This window comes from Triticum aestivum, chromosome 2B (assembly GCF_018294505.1).
Source record: "Triticum aestivum cultivar Chinese Spring chromosome 2B, IWGSC CS RefSeq v2.1, whole genome shotgun sequence".
Classification (NCBI taxonomy): Eukaryota; Viridiplantae; Streptophyta; class Magnoliopsida; order Poales; family Poaceae; genus Triticum; species Triticum aestivum.
The window spans coordinates 640,416,441-640,440,974 of NC_057798.1; the positions used below are offsets into that span (position 1 = coordinate 640,416,441).

Consider the following 24,534-nt stretch of genomic DNA (forward strand, 5'->3'; position numbering starts at 1 on the left):
TGATAAACCAATTATCAGAAGGTTCGCTTACTATGTGTTTCAATATTTTAACATTACCTTGTGTTCCTTCATTTTACTTGACCATATATTGTTTTACTATTGCATATGGAGGTATTACCATTGTTACTATACTTTCAGTGGGTTGTACTATAATAGAGGTATATATAACAGTGCTTTGGAACCAAAGGCAAATTTCTTGTGTATCTCTAGGATCTGGTGGGGATCGCTGGAATTTAATATATTTTGGGCTAGCCCAATAACAATTTCAAAAATTCCTAATAAATTCTAGAGGCCCACTCAGCCCATTCGTGTAAGGAAAGAGGTGGAAGCAACTCATTTGCAATAAATTCAAATGAGTTTGAAATGGAAGTGGGTGTTTGGCAGGTCCGAAACTGTTGAGATTTAGGTGGTGCTCAGGAAAGTAATGAAAGAATTGTTTGGAAAGTTTGAGGCAAGGAATTGAGATAGAAAATGCATGGAACTTAAATTGTAAGTATGTCATGGTTTATTCCAAGAATACTTTATTATAGCTCCCTGAATATTTGGAGGATATGTTCTAAAGAGAAACCACCATGTGCATTTCCCTCCGTTTAAATGGATCGAAGATCCATACGGTTTATTTATTTGAGCTGCAAGAATTTTAAAGAGATGATGGCATGATGACATGATGTGATGCAAAAATAGAATAGAGCAAGCAATAGAATTATCATGGCCGTCACGAAAAACATGGAAGGCAACTGGAGCGTTGGTCTCGTGGCATCACAACTCTCCTCCACTAATAGAGGATCTCGACCCAAGATCTAGGGATGCCACGGCTGAAGAGGTTGAGGAAGAGGTAAAACAAAGTTGCTTCTTTGACAAACGAATGAAACCAACAAACCTTGAGAGGTTGAACAACTTAAAAGAAAGAATACATCGGAGACAAACAAGATTGCAAACAGTCCGTTGGACAAGACAAACAAGGAATACGACGAGAACCAAGAGCTTAGGGGACAAGATAGATTTTGAAACCACTCCGGTTAAAATTAGCTGGACAAGGAATAATAATAAACAATTCGGGCAACACTCTGGTTGAAAAGAGACACAAGACTTGATAAGATGAAAAAACTCAAAAAGAGGACACATCACTCCTGTTAGATGGATAAGCAAAGGAAAGAACATGATCTTATAAGTGAGGTTGTTTCCCCACATGTATGAGCATGAGAACAAGATGGACATTGACACACGCTCCTCCTCCGCCACCGCCGCACCACGCCGCGCTGTGGGTTGTGGGAAAGAGCCGAGCCGATGTTCGCTTTGCCTCCCTCTTTTGCTTCATCTCCCATCACTGCCCTCTCGCCTCCTTCTCCTGTGCCTACAAAAGAGAGGTCGCTCCTCTCCAGAGAAACGCATCAGATATTATCTTCCTCTCGCCATCGAGTTCCTGATCACGACAGTAGGCCTCCGAAACCCCACCTCTTTGAGTCCTATGCGGGAGAAGGGTGATAAGATTTTTGGGGAGCGCTCTGCGCGACTACTGACCGGTTCATCACGGACGTTCCGAACACCGACAACCACTTCCCCAACGACGACTTCTTCCCCGACGTCGACAACCTCTTCGACAACATGGCTGGCGACGACCTCGACCCCAAGACCGGTGCTTCTGCCGCTGCTCCATACGTCTTTGTGTTCTTTCTGTTTAAGACCATGCTACAATTTCTTGCTCTAGCCTTTCTTGTTCTAGCCTCTGTCCTACATATGCTCTGTTCTAGTTCATCCACTTCATATATAACGATGCTTTTTACCTTCTCTATGTCAGATTGCATGACTTACTTTATCTCTGTCATAGTAGTCATGTTTTATCTAGTATTTATGTTCTTAAAATCACATGGTAAATTGCTCATATTTCTAACAGATTTGTGTCGGGTTGTGAGAGGAAGAAGAACGGGCTTGAGAAAGATGAAAGGGCGGGACAAGGGAAGGACGTTGAGGAACGTCCGTTTCATTGAATCAGGAAATTTTATTTTCACAATATACAAGCTTCCAAGTTTATACTATTGGGAAAATATCTGGTGCACCGGAGCTTGTGGTGCTACCGATGCACCGAACTCATATTGTACTTTTAAAATGTTTAAAAAATTGTGAAAAAATAACGCACTCATACAACATCAATGTAGGTTGTCACAAAATTTTAAGTCAAAATTCGAAACATAACTCGAAAAACAAAAATGACGAATTCAACATTGAATAGTACATAACATAACTTGGGCTTTAGATTTGGCCCATTATTACAGGAATGTCAAATTTGTCATTTTTGTATCTCAAAAAATATTTCAATTTTTTATACAAATTGTTGTGACAACATACATTGATGTTGCGTTAACGTGCTAGATTTTTTTTTCAGATTTTTTAAAATATTGTATGTCATCCGGTGCACCGGTAGCACCACAAGTGCGGGTGCACTGGATACATTCCCTTATACTATTACATAGGCAAATGCATCGTTTCTACAGTACGACGATCCATGCATGCGTTTAATGTTCATTATTCAAAATCCATTTTTTTCATAAAGATTCAAAATCCATATATACACCATACTGTAGCTAGCCAACACTGGATGCTGCATGGACTTATGTAGTATAAGTGTTTATCTTCATATACAAGCTTACAACTTTGTGGTGTATTACATAGGCAAATGAATCGTTTGTACGAGGATCCATGCTTTATTCAAAAATAAATCCGTATATACGCCATGTATTGCAGTCTGCAGCTGCATGGTATTCAGGTATTGTACGTAGCTTAGCTGATAAACCACATGCATACTCGATGATGCGTGGACTGACTGATGTAGTAGTACTGGTGCTTAAGAGCTGTCCATGGTCGGGTAGTAGGCGTAGGTGGCCATGCCGCAGTTGCCGCCGTTCCCGCGCGTGAGGCGCATATAGCCCGCCTCGCCCCACCCCGTCCCCCACTGGTTCTTCACCAGCCAGTAATCCTGCCCGCCACCGTCCGTCCCGTAGCCCACCACCGTGACGGCGTGGTTCAGGTTCTGCCCGCACGACGAGCTGCCCGTGTACACGCCGCTCATGTACTGCTTGAAGTCAGAGTCGGCCTCCACGCCCACGGCCACCGGCTGGCTCGCCACGAGCTCCTGCAACGCACCCTCGTCGCCGTTCAGGCTCACCATCCGGGGTGCGCCGACGGCGGCGGCTGAATTTGGGCTGACGTCGCCGCCGCGGCACGTGCCCTGCTGGCCGATATACGCGTAGGCTGCCTCCTGCTGCAGGCTGTTGGGCAATAAAGCCGTGGCGTGCGCGACTAGGCGTGTGTGTGTGTCCACGCGTTCGAGCGCATGGGCCGTTGAGTGTAGGCGAGATACTAGGAGGGGTGACCGCGTCAGGCGCTGAACTCGGGATCACGGCGACTGCGTTCGTGCGCGTCGGGCGCGTGATCCAGGGAGCGCGGGACGTGGGAGGAGTGCGTGGGAGCGTGGCTCGGTGCGTGTGTGCGTGCGGGTATAAGAGCCAGCCCCTGCTCCCGTTGTAGCTCGCCGGGATCGAGTTCGTGCTCGAGGAGAAAGAAAAGGCCGTTGGTGCGGCCGGGGGCGCCCGTGCGCCGGCAAAAACCACCTGTGCTTGCTGTCTCCTTCTTCTTCCTCCTTCTTCTCTGTAGGTTCGGGCCACAGCGAGAGAGAGGGAACAGAGAGAGCGAGGAGAGCTAGAGCTAGCTAGGGTTCAGAGGGGTTTTGCGCCATCAATTGGCATCAGAGCTTCAGGTTCGGGAGGTCACCGGCGGCAATGGCGCTGGTTCCACGCGGCGGCGGCACGGGTGGGTCGGTGTCCATGGGGATGCCGATGCTCTCGTCGGACGGCTACACTGTGTGGGCAATCAAGGCGCAGGCCATTCTTGATGCCCACACACTGTGGGAAGAGGTGGCGCCGGGCGACTCGCCGGTGAACAACAAGAAGTGCAAGACGGCGAGGGCACTGATCTTGCAGGGGCTGCCGGAGGACGTGTTGCTCTCGGTGGCGACGAAGACCACTGCCAGGGAGGTATGGGACTCCTTGTCGGTGCGATTCGTCGGCGCCGAGCGGGTGCGCGCGGCGAGAAGGGCGACACTGCACAGCGAGCTGGACCGGACGAGGATGGAGGACGGCGAGGCGCTGGACGCGTACGCTGGGAGGCTCGCGGGCATGGTGGCACGATTCGCAGGGCTGGGGGAGACATTGGCGGACACGGAGCTGGTGAAGAAGCTCCTGGACACGGTCCCGGACCGTCTCTTTCCCGTCGTCGCCGGCATCGAACAGTTCTGTGTCCTGAAGGAGCTCACATACGACGAGGTGCTCGGACGGCTGCGCGCGTTCGACGAGCATGTGCGGCGCCGTGGGCAGAGCAGCGGCGAGCGGGAGGACGGCAAGCTCCTGTACACTGCGGCCCAGTGGCGGGCACGGGAGTGACGTCAAGGGGGAGCTCGGGACGAGGACGACGACGCGCGCAGCGTGGCGACGCGGGACAGCGGCAACAGACGTGGCCGCTGCTACAAGTGCGGTGAGCGCGGCCACTTCAAGCGCGACTGCCCGGAGCTGCGAAAGGCACCGGCGGCGGAGCGGGCACTGCTGGCGGACGCCGACGTCGAGGACAACGGCCTCCTCTAGGCCAGGGCTTAGGGGGAGAGTGTTGGGCAATAAAGCCGTGGCGAGTCCGGGACGCGGTGCGCGCCTGCGTGCGCGCGGTGAACGCGTCGGGCTCGGCCCGTGGCAGCCTGGGTCGCGTGCGTGCGCGACTAGGCGTGTGTGTGTGTCCACGCGTTCGAGCGCATGGGCCGTTGAGTGTAGGCGAGATACTAGGAGGGGTGACCGCGTCAGCCGCTGAACTCGAGATCACGGCGACTGCGTTCGTGCGCGTCGGGCGCGTGATCCAGGGAGCGCGGGACGTGGGAGAAGTGCGTGGGAGCGTGGCTCGGCGCGTGTGTGCGTGCGGGTATAAGAGCCAGCCCCTGCTCCCGTTGTAGCTCGCCGGGATCGAGTTCGTGCTCGAGGAGAAAGAAAAGGCCATACGTGCGGCCGGGGGCGTCCGTGCGCCGGCAAAAACCACCTGTGCTTGCTGTCTCCTTCTTCTTCCTCCTTCTCTGTAGGTTCGGGCCACAGCGAGAGAGAGGGAACAGAGAGAGCGAGGAGAGCTAGAGCTAGCTAGGGTTCAGAGGGGTTTTGCGCCATCACAGGCCGCCGCTCTGGGCGATGTAGCTTAAGGCGTCGTTGACGTAGCCACTATCGCAGTTGCTGGGGCCGCTGGGGCCGACGGTGCAGTCGAGCACCTGCTGCTCAGACATGGAGATGAGGTTGCCGGTGGCGATCTGTACGAGCCCCTCCGTCGCCGCCACCGCCGCGAACGCCCAGCAACAACCTGTACGTGTGTTAACATTTATATTCATTTGCGAACTTTGGCCTAAGCTATACCCTTGTTAAATTAAATATGCATGCATTGCAGGAGCTGCAGATTCTTACTGCATGGATTTTGGTCCTTGATTTGGGTGACGGCGCCCTGCGCCCTCCAGTCCACGCCGTCCGGCGTGGACTGGAACTGAGCCTTGAACATGTTCACCGCGGCCACCGGCGTGTTGCCCTCAGGACGAAGCTGGTGACGGTACCCGAGGTGCTTCTCCACGAACTCTTCATTGGTGAGGTCGGAGAACTGGTTGAGCCCGAGGGTGTACGTCCGGTTGCCCGCCCGGTTGACGGCATCTACGTGCCGTGCGTTGGCCGCGAACACCTCCTGCCGGTGCAATTTCTCGGCAGCGTCCGTGTACGCGCGTCCGTACTTGGCCATCCACCGCTCGTGCTGGGCGGCCAGCGCGTCCCCACGCGCCGCGGCAGCGCTGACAAATTCAGTGGCGGCCGCACGAGGAGAAGCGCGAGCAGTGTGACGTCGAGGCGGCGCGAGCTGTTACTGTGAATCGGCGCCATTTTGCTAGCTAGCTAGCTACAGTAGTTTGCTTGCTTGCTTCTTCTTGCAATGCAATGGTTTATGAGCGAGCTACTAAGCACGTAGCAACCATGCTGCCCGCTCTTCCATTTATACACGCGCGGGCATGGCGAGCATTGCAAGAGGGGGCATACGAGCAGATTCGATGGATCCGCGTTCATACGCCGTAGTCGAACGTATTGACTGGGAGTCCATCGATGTTTGTATCTGCGGTAGTGCTGTGCTTGCTCTCGTCTCTCCATATCTTCTTCTACTTCTCGAAGATTTTTCTTGTTTGTATCCGAAGGTGGTCGCTCTCGTCTCGCCTGTGTATTCTTCGTCGTCGTCTTCTTCTGCTTCTTCGAAGATTTTTCTCGGTTCCCGGATGGTTCTCATACACCGTCGCACACGCACAGAGAGAGCTGGAGTAGTACGCCGCTGCTTGCATCTTCACTGGCACACGCGTATAGCTAGTTTGGCCGATGTGTATGTGGTCTGGGTTGCATGCTCCTCTCCTTTTCATTAGAGAACAGAAAAACATACAAATTCTCATTCTATTAATAATTTGTGATACATACGTCAAAACTTTAGGTATATGTAACTCGCCTGAATTTTCAGTCTGAATTTTCAATTTGGGTCAGTCAATTTTTTTGACCGTTGATTCTTGCTCTGAAATTCGTGCTGTGTTTTTTCGGGTATGTTCTATGAGCTGGTTTGGGCTATTTTTTGACTCCACATATTTAAGGGCAATACCAATGCCACTAATTTATTCATTCTTAGAAAACTTTGCAATAGAAAAAAAACCCACCATTATATGCTTATTCTTGTATATTACTACCTTTGTCCATAATATAAGACGTTTTTGCAGTTCAATTTGGACTGCAAAAACGTCTTATATTGTAGGACAGAGGGAGTATAAAATAGCACAAATTTTGTGTACATTTTGTCACTGTTTTTTTAGTTTCTTATTTTTATTTTTCTTAAAGGGTAATACCAATGCCACTAGGGCCTTTGGATCTTGATCGGGTGGTGGAGACGATTTGACTGAATGCCCCAAAAAAAATTGGTGCCTATCAAATATTAGCCCCCATAACAATTTTTATGCAATGTGTGTATACTTCATATCAGTATCTAAAAATTCCATTACTATATGGTTATTTTTGCATATTATGAAAAGCTGCAATTTCCATGCGAATTGTGTGCAATTTTCTGTCATTGTTTGTTTCATGTGTTTTTCCATTTTTCGGATGTAAATATGATTGGTAACAAACTCTCTGTGGATGAAAAAATATATTAAAGAAGCACTCCCGACTGTGCTGATGTTTTGAAGTTTTAACCAACGAGACGTGAGCCGCTTGCCCGAGCGACATAGCTACGTGTGGTCGCTTAGCTAGCCGACCAACATGCAAAGCTAACTTATGTGTATATGTGCTTCTAGGAAGTACTATGGGAGCAGGAAAGTGTAGAGTAATTGTGTTAATCAGCGTGAGAAAGTCTAAGTCATCTAAGCGTGAAAAAGGTATGGGCCAATCACTACCAGAAAAACTTGTTTTGCCGACGGCCCCGTCGGTATATATGGGCATACCCCGACGGCCGAACTAAAGCCGTCGGCGTAGAAAGACCGTCGGCGTAAAACCATCTATGCCGATGGAGGACGTCGGCATAGATCAGCCGTCGGCATTGCTCTAAATATACCTACGGTGGCCGTCGGCATAGAGCAGACCGTCGACATACCGCGTGGGCCCGTCTACCCGGGTGGCGACGGCAGTTTGACGGCGTCAGGCTACGCCGACGGGCTAACGGTGGCCGTCCGCATAGCTACGTCGACGGCCTGGCTGTCGGCATATCTTTGGCGACGTCATCGATCCGCCGCGCCGCCACGTCATCGATCCGCGTCGTTCACCGGTCTGGTGGGGTGGCATCTCTATGCCGACGGCTAGGCCGTCTGCATAGGCCTGGCCCATGGTTTTGCCACGTCATTGATCCCCGCCCTACGCCACATCATCGATCCAGGGCTCTACCGTTCCGTGGCCGTAGCTATGCCGACAGCTTTGCCGTAGGCATAGATTTATAATAATATTTTTCTATATATTTTTGTTTTCTCTTTTTATTTTTTATTTTTTTCCAATACTAATTTCATTAACTTAAATGTACAGAAAACATATATCGATTGCCCCCACACAGGCCTTCTTCCATTGTGTCACCGAGAGGATAGACGGGACGGGGTACCTGTGGGGGGTAGCAATGCCGCCAGGTGTTGCGGTGGGCCCTCCTATGGTTGTGGAAACGTGGTGGCAGGCGCAGGCACGCGGCTCCGGGGTGTGCCCCCTCCCCCCTCACGGGCGTCAATGCCGCCGTGCCCCAGAGGGGGGAAACGGCCACGTCGGGCCGACATAGAGGGAATCTTGGGGTGGATTGTGCCGGGACTGTGTTGGGGGTGTAGCTATGGCTGGGCTATGACAACTAGGTGAAAAGGTCCACCGGTCAAACTACGTCCAGCGAATGTCAAAGGGATAGACCCGGCGGTCGTCTGTGTCAGGGTTAGACGGGACGGGGTACCTGGGGGGTAGCAATGCCGCCAGGTGTTGCGGTCGCCCTCCTACGGTTGTAGAAGCATGGTGGCAGGCGTAGGCACGCGGAATGCGGCTTGTATGAGGTCCCGGTGCGACGCTCCGGTGGCATTGCTACCCCCCTAGGGCCCCCGTCCCGCCTAACCCTGTAGCGTTTGACCGCGGGATCTACCCCTTTGACTTTGCACGGACGGGCTTTGAACAGTGGATGTATCCACCCGGTTGAGTTATGTCAGCCCATAGGAACACTTTGCAGCAACATCCGGGCCAGACCCATGGCAAGATCCCCTCCGTGTGGACCCGACGGGTCCGTTTTCCCCCTCCGGGTGCCGGCGGCGGCGCCATCCGTGAGGGGGGGCACACCCCGGAGACGCGTGCCGGGCGTTTGCACCCGCCACAACACTTCCAGACTTGTGAGAGGCCGCCTACGCAAGATTTGGCGGCATGCTAGCCCCCGGAGGCCGCCGGCCACAGTCGTAGACACATGAAGAGCAATGCGCGTAAGAGGGAATTGTTCAGATACTTCTCCATCCCGAAAAATTATTAAAAATTACCGTAAGTCCTACAGCACATGTGCCCACGTCATGTAAAAAACTCATGATTTTATCGCGCTCCAAGTATTTAATAATATTCACGCCGCATCGTTACCGCAGAACGTCTACTACCGTGTCCTCGCCGTCCGTGGGAGGGGGGGCACACTCGGAGACGCGTGCCGCCTCTTCGGACATGCCACCACACCATCCCGCATGTATGAGGTCCCGGTGCGATGCTTCGGTGGCATTGCTACCCCCCTAGGGCCCCCGTCCTGCCTAACCTTGTAGCATTTGACCACGGGATCTATCCCTTTGACTTTGCACGGACGGGCTTTGAGCAGTGCACGTATCCACCCGGTTGTGTTAGGTCAGCCCATAGGAACACTTTGGAGCAACATCCGGGCCAGACCCACGGCAAGATCCCCTCCGTGTGGACCCGACGCGTCCGTTTCCCCCCCTCCAGGTGCCGGCGGCGGCGCCGTCCGTGAGGAGGGCACACCCCGGAGACGCGTGCCGCCTCTTCGGACATGCCACCACAATAGCCCGCATGTATGAGGTCCCGGTGTGACGCTCCGGTGGCATTGCTACCCCCTAGGGCCCCCGTCCCGCCTAACCCTGTAGCGTTTGACTGCAGGATCTACCCCTTTGACTTTGCACGGACGGGCTTTGAGCAGTGGACGTATCCACCCGGTTGTGTTAGGTCAGCCCATAGGAACACTTTGGAGTAACATCTGGGCCAGACCCACGGCAAGATCCCCTTCGTGTGGACCCGACGCGTCCATCCCCCCCCCCTCCAGGTGCCGGCGGCAGCACCGTCCGTGAGGGGGGGGGGCACACCCCGGAGACGCGTGTCGCCTCTTCGGACATGCCACCACAACACTACAAGAAATATGTCAACTTGTGACCACCACTATTGGTCACTGAAAGGTCACAAATTTCCATTTACGACCTTTTTGTGACCAAAAACAGAAGGTCAAAAGTTGGCCGTCGTAAACTGACTATAGCGACCTTTCTTCTGGAATGGTCAAAGACGTTTACGACCAAAATATTCCTACTGTGGCGTTTTGGTCACTAGCAACCTCCCCAGGCCACGTAGGCATCCAGCGTGGCGATCTGACGTGGCACAAGATTCAGCCCGGTCCAATTGGGTGTTTTACATGGGCTGAGCCCATTAATTCAGCCTATTAGTGTTTTTTTTCTCATATTAATTTTGGCTATGTAGATGGGCCAAGCCCAACAATTAAGCCTTCTCATTTTTGGGCCGTGGCCTTTTCCGCTAGAAAGTTTTAGTTTTTTTGTAATATAAAAAGGTCCACTAGTTAAATGGGTCCCAGATGTCAGGTTCAGGTACGTGGGTCCCAGCTAGCAAGTTCATATTCTTCATATTTCAATTGAACAGTAAATAAATAACCAATATTTAAATTGGCACAAACAAAACACACGCATAATACTCCAAATATTATCAGCCAGATTCAGTACAGAGCTCCTATTGTACAAATAACATATACTTTACAAGCTCTACACATAATAAGCTCTAACATATACAAGCTCTACAAGCTCTACACGTGATACGGTGCCCTGGTGTTAACCCTGTAGCTCTACAAGTGTCTTCAATCTTCTTCAACATGGAGCTCCTTCGGTAGCGAGCACAAACTAGGCACCTGCATCATCACAGGAAGGCAATTTTAGATCATAAAAAGGAATGTTCCAAGCACAGTTTAGAGAAAAGAACCAAGTAAATTTTCCCTCAATCATACAAACAAAGTTTAGAGAAAACCAAACATGAACAAGCACTTATTATGCAGTTTTTAAAGTTTTAATACATTTATTTTCTATTAGCAAAACTGAATATGCTACTTCCTGATTCATGGCTGCATAGTCCAGCTTGCTACACCAGTTTGTTCTCATGCAAAAATTAGAAAAAATGTATCATTGGTAATTATGCAACTATGTTTGGAGTCATTTCTCCAAACAGTTACTGCTGTTATAGTTACTGTCGTATCCTAATTAATAGTACTTTACAGTAGATAAACATTTCTTGATGCTAAAAAAGATAAAGGCTTGTACCATGACATGTCCAGCAAGCCTAATTAATAGTGTCAAACTGTAGCAGGACATAAAGGAACAGTACAGTAGTAACTTAAGCGCGCGCGCGCACACACACACACACACACACACGCACACGATCAATTCAAACCCAAACAAATCAAATCACGCTCTTCATCTAGACCGCTACAGATCAATGTATTAATGCTTAGCATCAAGCATTAGGCCATGAAGCATCTGTCCGATTTGTTCAACAAGACGAGTACATACCTGACTCCAGGTTGATGCGGTGGATGGGGCTGTACTTGAACATCTGGTCCAGGGACGAGCCTGCAAATCCAAATCGAACAAACAAATTCATTAGGAGGGGATCGGAGAAACAAGGAAGAAATGAAGTAAACATACATACATGTCTATATATAAGCAGCAGAAGCAAGTAATATAAATACATCCTCTTTCTTCCTCTACAACACTAGTTAGAGCAACATCAATCATTGTACACAAGGAGCAGCAGCAACAAGCCGATAAAGAAAGCTCAAGATTTGTGTCTTTTTGCAAGTTTTAGCACACTAGTACATGTGTTAAAATGGAAGCGCCGCTGCTGGGTTCCAACAGCCAACCAACTATAGGGTTACCGTCAAGTTAGCATTACAGAAAGCTTAAAGGAAAGTGGAAAAGACATGGCAGCCTATAGTTATGCGGAGAACATCGACAAGTAGCCAACAGGATGAGCATTGTGCAGTTTAATAACACAGTGTATTAATCTGAATACACGTGAACAAAACTAGCGGTGTTATTTATACACTGCTAAATGAGCATTCAGGATGCTTATTATACACGTGAACAAGACTAGGCCAAAACATAGTAAAAAACTGCTAAATGGACACTAGCAGCATGTCAATTCTATTCCTAGCAAAAAAAATCAGAGCTAGGCTAGTGCAAATTGCAGTAGTATGTCATACAGTCAACCTGAGTATGAATGATGGATCTGATGTAGACAGTTAACCTGGCGAAACTAAACAACTAGCACGATTTCAGAACGGATCACATCATGTATTGGACAGATGATTATTCATGAGAACAATCAAACGTGAGTACATTTGAGTTGGCTCTTTTGGCCCCTCTGGCTTTGCTGGTGGGGAACTATTCACAGGGGCCTGTGGTAGTTTTGGCTTTTCTACCCAAACAGCTATGCCTACAGCAATTGCATCATGTTTTGCTAGAACACGCTGCAAATCATCATTCAATGAGAGGCCCTAGCTTAGCAGCTCTTCATCGCTATGACAATTTAATGCATGGAAATAGTTTGGACAACCATATCATAATACATACTCACACGAACACAACAGACTGAAAAGAAATCAATCAGTAATACAAAGCTACATTGTGATATCTAGTTACGGAAAAAGCAACCAGCAAACATGAGTTCAGTCGCCCAATTTTCAGAAAATAATAGTCTTGTACATAAATGGACGTACCTCAAACATAACACAGTTATATAGTATCACACATAAATTTTGGACTAGAATCTCATGCATTTGTACAGATCCATGACTGAACTTGATTAGAAAGAAGTGTGGAATGATGGGACCTGTGGGATCTTGACGCACTTGCCCTGGCCGTCCAACTGCCAGCCATGGTAGAGGCACTCCAGCTTGCCATCGACGCAGCCTCTCCTCCATCCTCACCTGCACACGACAAAGAAAAGCGGGAGTAAGCACCGCGGCTTCGACCAAATGGTCCACAGATCGCGGCAGGTTGGTGCGACGGGAGTTGCCGTACCTTGTAGGAGGTCTCGATGCGGAGCATGACGTAGAAGCCGAGGCCGACGCCGACGATGGTGCCGGCCATGATCCGCACGTACGCCCACCGTCGCGACCCGGGAGGCGCCATTGCTCATACGCCAACACCGTCTACGCCCGTAATGGTGGATGGGGCGCCCGGCTCAACGGAGATGGGGTGTCCAGAGCAGAGGAAGGGGAAGGGGAGGGGATCAGGAGGACGACGACTTGGGAGGCGGCGGAAGCGGTGGAAGTGTACTGCGTAGCAACAGCTGACGGAGGGGATTGGTAGAGCGGACAAAGAGGAACTGCTTGATCTGGATGGGGACAAGGTGCAGCATGCAGAGGAGCTGCTCGATGCAGAGGATCTCACGGGAGGAGGGGCTATGCGCCACCCTAATCACGGATCCGGCGGTCTCTAGCCTCGCCGTCGCCATAGCTGGTGGCTGCTCTGGCTGGCGCCATGGGTGGTGGCTGGCTCAGATATCGGGGAGAGGGAGAGAGGGAGATGGCGATGGAGGTGGCGGCGGCAGCGGAGCGAGGACGGCATGGCGGATTGGTGGTGGAGGCCGTGGTGCTGGGGGGTGGTGAGGCAGCGGGGCGGGAAGGTCGGGGAGTGGAGGAGGAGAGGGGAGGCGATGGGGTTCGCCATGGGAGGGAGCAAGGAGGGGAGGCATGTGCGGACGGAGAAGAGAGCGAGGGGAGAAAGAATGGAGGCGGGGGGTGGATGGAAAATGTCCACGAGGACTAGGGTTTTGCCTTAGGTGGGCTTGCGGTGAGGACTGCCGTTGGATTCGTGAGCATCCGACGGTGTCCATCCACGATCCGCGTGAAACGCCCACAGACCAATTAAAATGCAGCACACGGCTACGATGTCATGACCATCTAAATTGGTCGTAATTGACTAAAAAATTGGTCTAGCTGATTAAAAATTCATTTTTCATTTCTCAAGTGCCCAAAATGAGTTTTTTGTGAGGGACCTACAATATATTTGTTATAAAATTGGACAAAATCAACTTTTTAAAATATTAGAACATATTTAATGTATAATTGACCAAATATTTGGATGTCAAAAGTTTTGATTCACCTCTCGTGAAAAAGACAAATTTCTGCTGATCCGGCTGGAAACGTGTCAAATTTGAACTGCAGCTGCCTTATAGTTTGTTCTTTATTTTTTTTCAAAAATAATTTTTAGGTACATAAGTATCTATTTAATTAGAGAAACACCAATAGTTTTTAAGATTCAACCACTAGCTAGGAACGGTCATGCCCGCAGTTTTGACAACATTTTGAAACGGGCATGAAAAATTCAAAAAAATCAAAAAATTGGAAAACCGTTGCATTGTGTCATTATATGTGACCAAGTTACCAGAAAAAATAATAAACTTGTAATACAACAATTCTTTTAAAAAAAGTGTTCTCAGAAAAGAACTATCATGTGTGAATGTGAATGGCTTTCAAGCCAAATGATCAATCCTATGGCCACATTCATGGCATGGTTTATTCAAATGATCTCATATTGTGCACAAGGGTGCATATTGGAATGGCAAACAATGTTGCCTAAGGAAGTTTTCATTTTATTTGGACGAAAAAACCATTTTCCATTTTTTGAGTGCCCAAAAGGAGGTTTTTTTGTGAAGGACCTCCAAAATAATTGTTGCAAAATTGGACCAAATAATTTTTCTAAAATACTAGGACATATTTAATGCACAATTGACAAAATAGTTGGGTGTAAAAAGTTTTGATCCACCTCTCGTGAAAAAGACAAATTTTCGCCGATTCAGCTGGAAGCGGGTCAAATTTGAACTTCAGCCACCTCATAGTTTGCTATTTATTTTTTCCAAAAATCATTTCTAGTTACATAAGTATCTATTTAATCATAGAAACACCAAAAAAATTCCAATATTCAACCACTAGCTAGGAACGGTCATTCCCGCCGTTTTGACCGCATTTTGAAACGGGCATAAAAAATTCAAAAAAAATCAAAAAATTGGGAAAACCTTCGCATTGTGTCATTATATGTGGACAAGTTTCCAGGAAAAATAACAAACTTGTAATACGGCAATTATTATAAAAAGTGTTCTCAGAAACGAGCTATCAAGCGTGAAGATTCATGGCTTTCAAGCCAAATGATCAATCTTATGGCCACATTCATGGCATAGTTTGTTCAAATGATCTCATATTGTGCACAAGGGTGCATATTAGAATGGCAAACAATGTTGCCTAAGGAAGTTTTCATTTTCTTTGGACGAAAAAACCATTTTTCATTTTCCGAGTGCCCGAAAGGAGGTTTTTTTGTGAAGGAACTACCAAATAATTGTTGCAAAATTGGACCAAATAATTTTTCTAAAATACTAGGACATATTTAATGCACAATTGACCAAATGGTTGGGTGAAAAAAGTTTTGATCCACCTCTCGTGAAAAAGGCAAATTGCCGCCGATTCAGCTGGAAGCGGGTCAAATTTGAACTGTAGCTGCCTCATAGTTTGCTATTTATTTTTTCCAAAAATCATTTCTAGTTACATAAGTATCTATTTAATCATAGAAACACCAAAAAAAATTACAAGATTCAACCACTAGCTAGGAACGGTCATTCCCACCGTTTTGACCGCATTTTGAAACGGGCATAAAAAATTCAAAAAAAATCAAAAAATTGGAGAACCTTCGCATTGTGTCATTATATGTGGACAAGTTTCCAGTAAAAATAAAAAACTTGTAATACGGCAATTATTTTAAAAAAGTGTTCTCAGAAACGAGCTATCAAGTGTGGAGATCAATGGCTTTCAAGCCAAATGATCAATCTTATGGCCACATTCGTGGCATAGTTTGTTCAAATGATCTCATATTGTGCACAAGGGTGCATATTAGAATGGCAAACAATGTTGCCTAAGGAAGTTTTCATTTTCTTTGGACGAAAAAACCATTTTTCATTTTCCGAGTGCCCGAAATGAGGTTTTTTGGTGAAGGAACTACCAAATAATTGTAGCAAAATTGGACCAAATCATTTTTCTAAAATACTAGGCCATATTTAATGCACAATTGACAAAATGGTTGGGTGAAAAAAGTTTTGATCCACCTCTGATGAAAAAGACAAATTGTCGTAGATTCAGTTGGAAACGGGTCAAATTTGAACTGTAGCTGCCTCATAGTTTGCTCTTTATTTTTTCCAAAAATCATTTCTACGTACATAAGTATCTATTTAATCATAGAAACACCAAAAAAATTCCAAGATTCAACCACTAGCTAGGAACGGTCAAGCCCGCCGTTTTGACCGCATTTTGAAACGGGCATAAAAATTCAAAAAAATCAAAAATTGGAAAACCTTCGCATTGTGTCATTATATGTGACCAAGTTTCCAGGAAAAATAATAAACTTGTAATACGGTAATTATTTTAAAAAAGTGTTCTCAGAAATGAGCTATCAAGTGTGAAGATTCATGGCTTTCAAGCCAAATGATCAATCTTATGGCCACATTCATGGCATAGTTTGTTCAAATGATCTCATATTGTGCACAAGGGTGCATATTGGAATAGCAAACAATGTTGCCTAAGGAAGTTTTCATTTTCGTTGGACGAAAAAACCATTTTCCATTTTTCGAGTGCCCGAAAGGAGGTTTTTTTGTGAAGGAACTACCAAATAATTGTTGCAAAATTGGACCAAATCATTTTTATAAAATACTAGGCCATATTTAATGCACAATTGACAAAATGGTCTGGTGTAAAAATTTTGATCCACCTCTCGTGAAAAAGACAAATTTCTGCCGATTCAGTTGGAAGCGGGTCAAATTTGAACTGCAGCTGCCTCATAGTTTGCTATTTATTTTTTCCAAAAATCATTTCTAGTTACATAAGGACCTATTTAATCATAAATACATGGTTTGGTGGCGATACGTCGAGGTTTGGGCGGTGGCCGAGGGCCCCAACTCTAGAGCGCGTAAACTCGCATGCCCGTCGCGTGGTCACCGCGTGACCGTGGCGTTGCCATGTGTTCTGGGCGGCCTAGGCATATCTAGTGGGTTGGGCACTCCCCAGGTTGGTGCTAGGAAGAAAATTACAACATAAGATTCTCACGAGGAGACCAATCGATGCTCAAACATGAATTAGCAGCCAAGTGTTTGATTAGCGGTACGGGAAATGTACATGGATAATGGGCGTGAGTTTTGGCTGAGGATGATCAGTTACTAAGAAGACCGTTTTCACAAATTTTCAGCTCAAAAGGAGGAGCCTAGGTGGTACTTGCTTTGCAAACCACCACACTGCACATAAATACGAATGTTGAAGCTCGGCTCAAAATAATGAATGGATTGAGCTGGCATTTGGTGGAGGATGGTTATTTGGGCATAGGAAAGCACTGTAGAAAATGAATACTATTTGGACATGCCAAAGTGGTACTTCCTTCACAAATTGTTACTCTGAACAGAATAGGAAAATGAATATTTTTGAATTATTTTTGAACTAGGCAAGGAAGGTTTTTACATATTTGACGAAGATATGACCCAAAGAATTTATGAGATTTTTTTGGGAATTTTGGGAATGACAGAAATATAGGTTGCTTCACAACCTAGGGCAAAAACTGCCACATGGACATGACACATAGGCAAAACTGATGAGGTGGCGCCTAGTCATAGCAACCCACCACAATTTACAAGGCTATGACCATCTATATTGGTCGTTAACAACTAGAAATAAGGTAGAGGACTAGCGCTGTTAGCTTTATGACCATTTCATGTAAGGAAATTATGACCTTTCTGACCAAAATGGTCGCAATGGTTTAGGGTTTGGAGCCCCTCGAACAGCTTTTGACCAATTGGTCTCAAATGGTCATAAATCTATGACCAATTCTTCCAGGGTCACTGACAGAAGGTCATAAGTTGACATATTCTTGTAGTGCAACAGCCATCATGTATGAGGGCCCGGTGCGACACTCCGGTGGCATTGCTACCCCCTAGGGCCCCCGTCCCGCCTAACCCTGTAGCGTTTGACCATGGGATCTACCCCTTTGACTTTGCACGGACGGGCTTTGAGCAGTGGACGTATCCACCCGGTTGTGTTAGGTCAACCCATCGGAACACTTTAGATCAACATCCGGGCCAGACCCACGGCAAGATCCCCTCCGTGTGGACCCGACACGTCCGTTTTCCCCCCTCCAGGTACCGGCGGCGGCACCGTCCGTGAGGGGGGGCACACCCCGGAGACGCGTGCCGCCTCTTCAGACATGCCACCACAACAGCCCACATGTATGAGGGCCCGGTGTGACACTCCGGTGGCATTTCTACCCCCCTAGGGCCCCCGTCCCGCCTAACCCTGTAGCATTTGACCGCGGGATCTACCCCTTTGACTTTGCACGGACGGGCTTTGAGTAGTGGACGTATCCACCCGGTTGTGTTAGGTCAGCCCGTAGGAACACTTTGGAGCAACATCCGGGCCAGACCCACGGAAAGATCCCCTCCGTGTGGACCCGACGCGTCCGTTTCCCCCCCTCCAGGTGCCGGCGGAGGCGCCCTCCGTGAGTGGGGGCTCACCCCGGAGACGCGTGCCGCCTCATCGGACATGCCACCACAACACCCCGCATGTATGAGGGCCCGGTGCGATGCTCCGGTGGCATTGCTACCCCCCTAGGGCCCCCGTCCCGTCTAACCCTGTAGCGTTTGACCACGGGATCTACCCCTTTGAGTTTGCATGGATGGGCTTTGAGCAGTGAACGTATCCACCCGGTTGTGTTAGGTCAGCCCATAGGAACACTTTGGAGCAACATCCGGGCCAGACCCACGGCAAGATACCCTCTGTGTGGACCTGACGCGTCCGTTTCCCCCCCTCCAGGTGCCGGCGGCGGCGCCGTCCGTGAGGGGGGCACACCCCGGAGACCCGTGTCGCCTCTTCGGACATGCCACCACAACAGCCCGCATGTATGAGGGCCCGGTGCGACGCTCCGGTGGCATTGTCATCCCCCTAGGGCCCCCGTCCCGCCTAACCCTGTAGCGTTAGACCACGTGATCTAGCCCTTTGACTTTGCACGGACGGGCTTTGACCAGTGAACGTATCCACCCGGTTGTGTTAGGTCAGCCCATAGGAACACTTTGGAGCAACATCCGGGCAAAAGCCACAGTAAGATCCCCTCCGTGTAGACCCGACGCGTCCGTTTCCCCCCTCCAGGTGCCGGCGGCGGCGCCGTCCGTGAGAGGGGGTACCGGGTCCCATACAGACGGTAAACTAAAAATCTAAAAATGCAATAATTGAATTGATTAAAAACTCCGGTATTCATCATTGAAAACGTACTATCACTCTGAAACCTTTAGTGCTCGGGCACCGGGCCGGCTGCCCGGGCACTGAAAGTTTCAGAGTAATTGTCCGTTTTCTTCATATAAGTCTAATGAATACCAGAGCTTATAACTATGGATTAGTGAACTATTTAAATAGGTCAAATTGTTTTCCCCTCGGCGAGGTGGGACTATTTTAAAAAAATTGTGGTTTGCATATATGCCGACGGCCTAGCCGTTGGCATAGGCCTCCCATCTATGCCGACGGCTGGGCCGTCGGCATATGTGCACGTTATCCACTCCCCCGGGCTGCTGACATGTGGGCCCAAGCCTATGCCGACGGCCATGCCGTCGGCATATGGCCAACCTTATCCCCTCGGACACCCTCCTCCTCCACTCATTTCTCTCCCTCACCGCACCCGCACCCGACCCCGACCCCTACCGCCGCTGCCCACCTCCTCCGCCGCCCGCCCTGAGGACGCCACCGCCCGCGCCGCCCCACCCCGAGCACGCAGGCGCCCGCGCCTCCCCGCTCCGATCCGCGCCGCCCCACCCCGAGCCCGCCGTTGCCCGCGCCTCCCAGCCCCGACCCCGAGCCACCCCGCCCTGACCCCGGGCCGGCCGCCCCACCCCGACTCCGCGGCGCCCCGCGCCGGCCGCCCCGCCCCGCCCCGCCTCCGACCTCCCTGCCCCGACCCCGCACCGCCCCGCCCCGACCCCCCTCCGACCGCCCCGCCCCGACTCCGCGGCGCCCCGCGCCAGCCGCCTCGCCCCGACCCCCCGTCGGCCTCCCAGCCCCGACTCCGCGCCTCCCCACCCCAACTCTGGTCGGCCCTCTCGAAGGTGAAAATTTTATGTATTTTTAGTGTTTTTAGTAATTTTGTAGCTAGTTAGATAGATATTTAGAAAGTTAGATAGATAGTTATATAGATAGTTAGATAGGTAGATAGTTAGATAGATAGTGAGATAGGTAGTGAGATAGTTACATAGGTAGATAGTTAGATAGATAGTGAGATATGTAGTAAAAAAATTTGGTTAGATGAGATGCTATATGTTGCATATCTTGCAAAAAAATTGGTTGGATGAGATGAATCAATGATTATGACGAATAGGTCATAATGATGATGATGAATATGTGATGACGATGATGAATATATTGTTAATGTTGTTAGTTTTATTGCCTACATGATGCAAAAATAAATGAATGCATGTTTAAATGTTATAAATATGCTCTATTAGTTGTGATGTTCTACTTTTTTGTCGCGACGGAATTTGTAGGCTTTGTGGTGTTGCATTTCATCGGAGTGACCGTTGTACGACACGTTGGTCCCCCTGAGCATCCCTCTGTTGTTCGACTACTTCCTCTACAGCTGAGGGTGAGCTACAAGTCCATCTCCTCCATTTTTTCATATCACTAGATTTCATTCTGAAGTCAACTGGCGTAACCTAGGCGTCTCCCGTCCGAAAGGGTTCCATCGATAAATATGCATTCAATTGCATATTTATCACCGTGGCTCTTTCGGATTGTCCAGCGTTTTCCACGGACAGCCCGAGGATGTGTAGATTGGGTATGTTCTCCATGTTCTAGCCCGTTCCGAGACAGAATTTCGGCGGCGCCTCCCCATTGTTCTCCGGAGCACATTCTCTCGGCTATTTGCCGAGATGTGTATCTGGAGAACAGCGGGGAGGTGCTGCCGAAATTTTGTCTCTAAATGGGGTAGAATGGAGAACGTACTCAATCTACACATCCTCGGGTGGGATTAGGACCCATCATTACCTATTAGAGATGTAGGTGGATTCAACGCGGTAGAAACTAAAAATTTGATGTGATTAATTTAAGTGAATCCTTAATTATGTTGTGTGGCTTGCAAAAAAGCAGAGGATGGCACATAATCAGTGGATGTACAGTCGGAATCGAGTAACATCAGAGTGGATCACGAAAACCGATGTGTATTTGAAGGAGATATTCCGTCGTCCAATGAGAATTATCCCACCATGCCCCTGTGCGAGATGTGCCAGACGTCACCGTAGAAATCAGACGGACATGAGTGAGCACCTTCGCACGCACGGATATATGCCAAACTTTGACATGCCGCCGATAAACATAGCCGAGCAGGACCGTGGTAGAGAGGAGGTGATGCGACAACACATCGATGGATATGAGGACGACGGGGTCAGGGACATGCTAGATGATGTCATTGTTGCAGAAATGGCAAATGTGACACCTTCAGAGAATGATCCGGAGGAGCCGGAGGCAACCGCAAAGGCCTTCTTGGAGGTCTTGGCCTCGTCGAAGAAACCTCTTTATGCGGGTGCGAAAATATCTCAGCTGGATGCCATCTCGCAACTGATTGCAGTCAAGGATGAGTACAGCTGTAGCCAGAAATGCTTCGAAGCATTCCTGGGAGTATGGGCTAACACCTCCCTGAGGGTCATGAACTGCCGAAAAGCATGTACGATACAAAGAAAATCATGAAGGCACTCTCTATGGATTATGAGAAAATAGATGTTTGCCCAAAGAATTGCCTTTTATTTAGGCACGAGTATGCAGATGACAAGTATTGTAGGAAGTGCGGTTCGTCTCGGTACATTGAGGTGGTCGATGAGGATGGTGAGAAAAAGCAGCTAACCATCCCCGTTAAGGTTCTTCGGTATCTTGATTTTATAAAAAGACTGCAGCGCCTTTTCATCACGAAGGAGTCTGCCAAAATGATGAAGTGGCACAAGGAAGGTATAAGGTACAATCCAAAAAAATCGTACATCCATCGGGAGGGGAAGCACGGAAGTCGTTCGATGAAGAATACCCCGAGGAAGCAGCCGAGGCTGGGAATGTCAGAATAGCCATATCAGGTGATGGGTTGAATCCATATGGTATGTCATCCAATCCATACAGCTGCTGGCCTGTGTTTGTAATTCCACTCAATCTTCCTCTCGGTGCCCTAATGCAACGGAAGACCATGTTCTTGTCGCTCATCATTCCAGAGCCTGAATACCCGGGGAAGCAATTGGGTGTGTTTATGCAGCCGCTGGTGGATGCTTTGCACCATTCTTGGTACTTTCCGAGGTTGACATACGACCGGGATCTGTAGAGAAATTTCTTGATGAAAGTTTGGTTGCAGTATTGCATGCATGACTTTCCCGGCTATGCTCTATTGTGCGGATGGTGTACAAGTGGGAAGATGCCATGCCCAGTGTGCATGCAGGCTCTGCGAATGATTTGGCTGAGTAAGGGTGGCAAGTATATAGCCTTTGACCTGCATCGATAGTTCCTCCCTCCAGACCATCCAGACAGGGAAGACAAGAAGAACTTCACGAAAGGCCGGGTTGTTCATGAAGTAACCGAGATTCCAACATTTTCGGGGGCAGATGTTCTTGCTCAGCTAAAAGCTCTCAAGCCTAAAATCAAAGGCAAAGCCAAAGGCAAAGCCAAAGGCTTCGAGGGATATGGTGAGACGCACAACTGGACTCACATTACCCCCTTCTCGCAGCTTCCCTATTTCAAGGACCTCAAACTTCCTTACAATATTGATGTGATGCACACCAAAAGAATGTGGCAGAGTCCCTTTTCCACACGATCCTGAACATTCCTGATAAGACGAAGGATAACGTTAAAGCTAGAGCCGATCAACAGAGAATTTGTGATAGACCACGCCTGAACATGAAGCCTCCCACAGGCGGTCGAAAAAACTGGTTCAAGCCAGATGCTGACTTTGTCCTTAAACCGCCAGAAAAAAAAGAAGTACTTATCTGGCTGAAATAAATTTTGAAGTTCACCGATGGTTATGCATCGAATATAAGTAAGGGAGTCAATCTTTCAACGGGCAAAGTGACCGGCCTGAAGAGTCATGACTACCATGTATGGATTGAGCGGGGGGAGAGCCTCTAGAGGGCGAGGTGGTGGGGGGAGAGCCACTACAGGGGGTCACGGCCAGAAAGAGCGCACCCTCACCGACTTAGGGGTGTTGTCTTCGAGGCCCTCCTCTAGTGAGGTACATTCTGTGGAGGAGGAGGAGGAGGAGAAGGAGGAGGAGGAGGAGGTGGAGGAGGAGGCAGGCGAGGAGGAGGAGGAGAAGGAGGAGGAGGCTGGGGAGGGGAAGGCAGGCTAGGAGGAGGGTGGTGGCGGGGATGATGGTGGTGGTGGGAAGGGGTTGACAACAAGGGGTGGCTGCGTGGTAACGCAAAGCTACCAAAGCAGGTTCCTGCTACTAAGGAGCAGAAGTGGCTCATTGAGCCCACGGGAAAAGAGTAAGTGCCACTTTGTAATAATTTCATTATTTTGCTTGTCACATGCTTATTCCGGTTGTTATTTATTTTGCTTGTCACATGCTAATAGTTCATTCTTTTGCAGCAACTGGATATATTCTAAAGGGGTCCGTATTCCCAACGGCCTCATCACCGTCTTGCTGAAGTTATACTGGCCGGGGTTGTACTGTCCGGATCCAGTCAGGCAGCCGGACCATCGGGTTTTGGCCACGAGTTGGGACCACTAGGAAGCGGCCCTCCACGCGGACCATGAGACCCATGCCAAGGCCGTGATCACTACTTTCTGGGTGAGTTCTCTTCAGAAGCACAAGTCCATTCTAGTTTCATGAATGATTTAACTCATGGCTTCTTCCATTCTTGTTTCATGCATGATTGTAGAAATTCTATCGAGTTCTTTCGGAGCACAGGGCTAGAGCGGACCAGATGCAAGAAGAAGGCCCGCCAGATGCAGTACGAGGTGTGCTATGTGGCCATCTCGACATACTACCACGATGTTCTTGGTGTGAAGATGACCAAGGAAGAAGCACGGAGGATGGGCATTACCTTGGAGAGGCCCGAGTACTTGACGATAAGTATAAAAGATTTTTCATTATGCTTTCATATATTATGCTTTCATTACCATGTGGTACATTTCACCATTTCATGTTGACATGCCATTAAGCTTTTATTATGTAGGTGTGTCCAAATTGGTGTTATGGAAAAGACGAGTCCTGGGCGGCATTGGTGGATCTTTGGTGTGATGAGGCTGGAGCCTAGGCGGCTGTGAGAATCAAAAATAAGGCTAATCGAGGGAAGGAGGGAGTACATGCTCAGGGAAACCGAAACCACTATCTCCACAAGGCAGTTAATGTATGACTAACCCCATTAAACATTCTTCTTCTTCTATTTACCATCACTTTCTTATGTATGACTAACCTCTGTTTGGTGGTGCAGGAGGAGAAACTGAAGCAGCCACTCTCAGACATGCAGGCGTGGGAGATCGCCCATACGCGGAAGGACTCCAAGCTTGGCGAGCCCAAGTACTACGGCAAGAAGACCGCGGGGAGGAAGGAGGCCTACTCCACAGCGTATCTGAAGTTACATCCTGACACACCTGACCCCATTGCGGCGGATCTGGACGAGAGGGCGGTGGTGAGCATGGGGC

General features: G+C 48.9%; 1 protein-coding gene and 1 pseudogene across 1 annotated transcript; both read right to left on the minus strand.

Moving 5' to 3' along the window:
* Window positions 1-2,842: 2,842 nt before the first annotated feature.
* Window positions 2,843-5,942, minus strand: LOC123041858 (zingipain-2-like; annotated as a pseudogene).
* Window positions 5,943-10,696: 4,754 nt separating this feature from the next.
* On the minus strand, window positions 10,697-12,982 carry LOC123039351 (uncharacterized). Its single transcript, XM_044462555.1, has 4 exons — window positions 12,872-12,982; window positions 12,681-12,777; window positions 11,360-11,419; window positions 10,697-10,704 (listed from the first exon to the last, which is right to left on the minus strand). The coding sequence occupies exons 1-4, from the start codon at window positions 12,980-12,982 to the stop codon at window positions 10,697-10,699; spliced, it is 276 nt and encodes a 91-aa protein (XP_044318490.1).
* Window positions 12,983-24,534: the final 11,552 nt, after the last annotated feature.

Coding starts and splice junctions, on each gene's coding strand:
- LOC123039351 (XM_044462555.1), bottom strand. CDS start 12,982: ATGGCGCCTCCCGGGTCGCGACGGTGGGCGTACGTGCGGATCATGGCC. Junction 12,778..12,871: donor GCATCGAGACCTCCTACAAG/GTACGGCAACTC, acceptor TGTCGTGTGCAG/GTGAGGATGGAGGAGAGGCT. Junction 11,420..12,680: donor AGTGCGTCAAGATCCCACAG/GTCCCATCATTC, acceptor TTGGATTTGCAG/GCTCGTCCCTGGACCAGATG.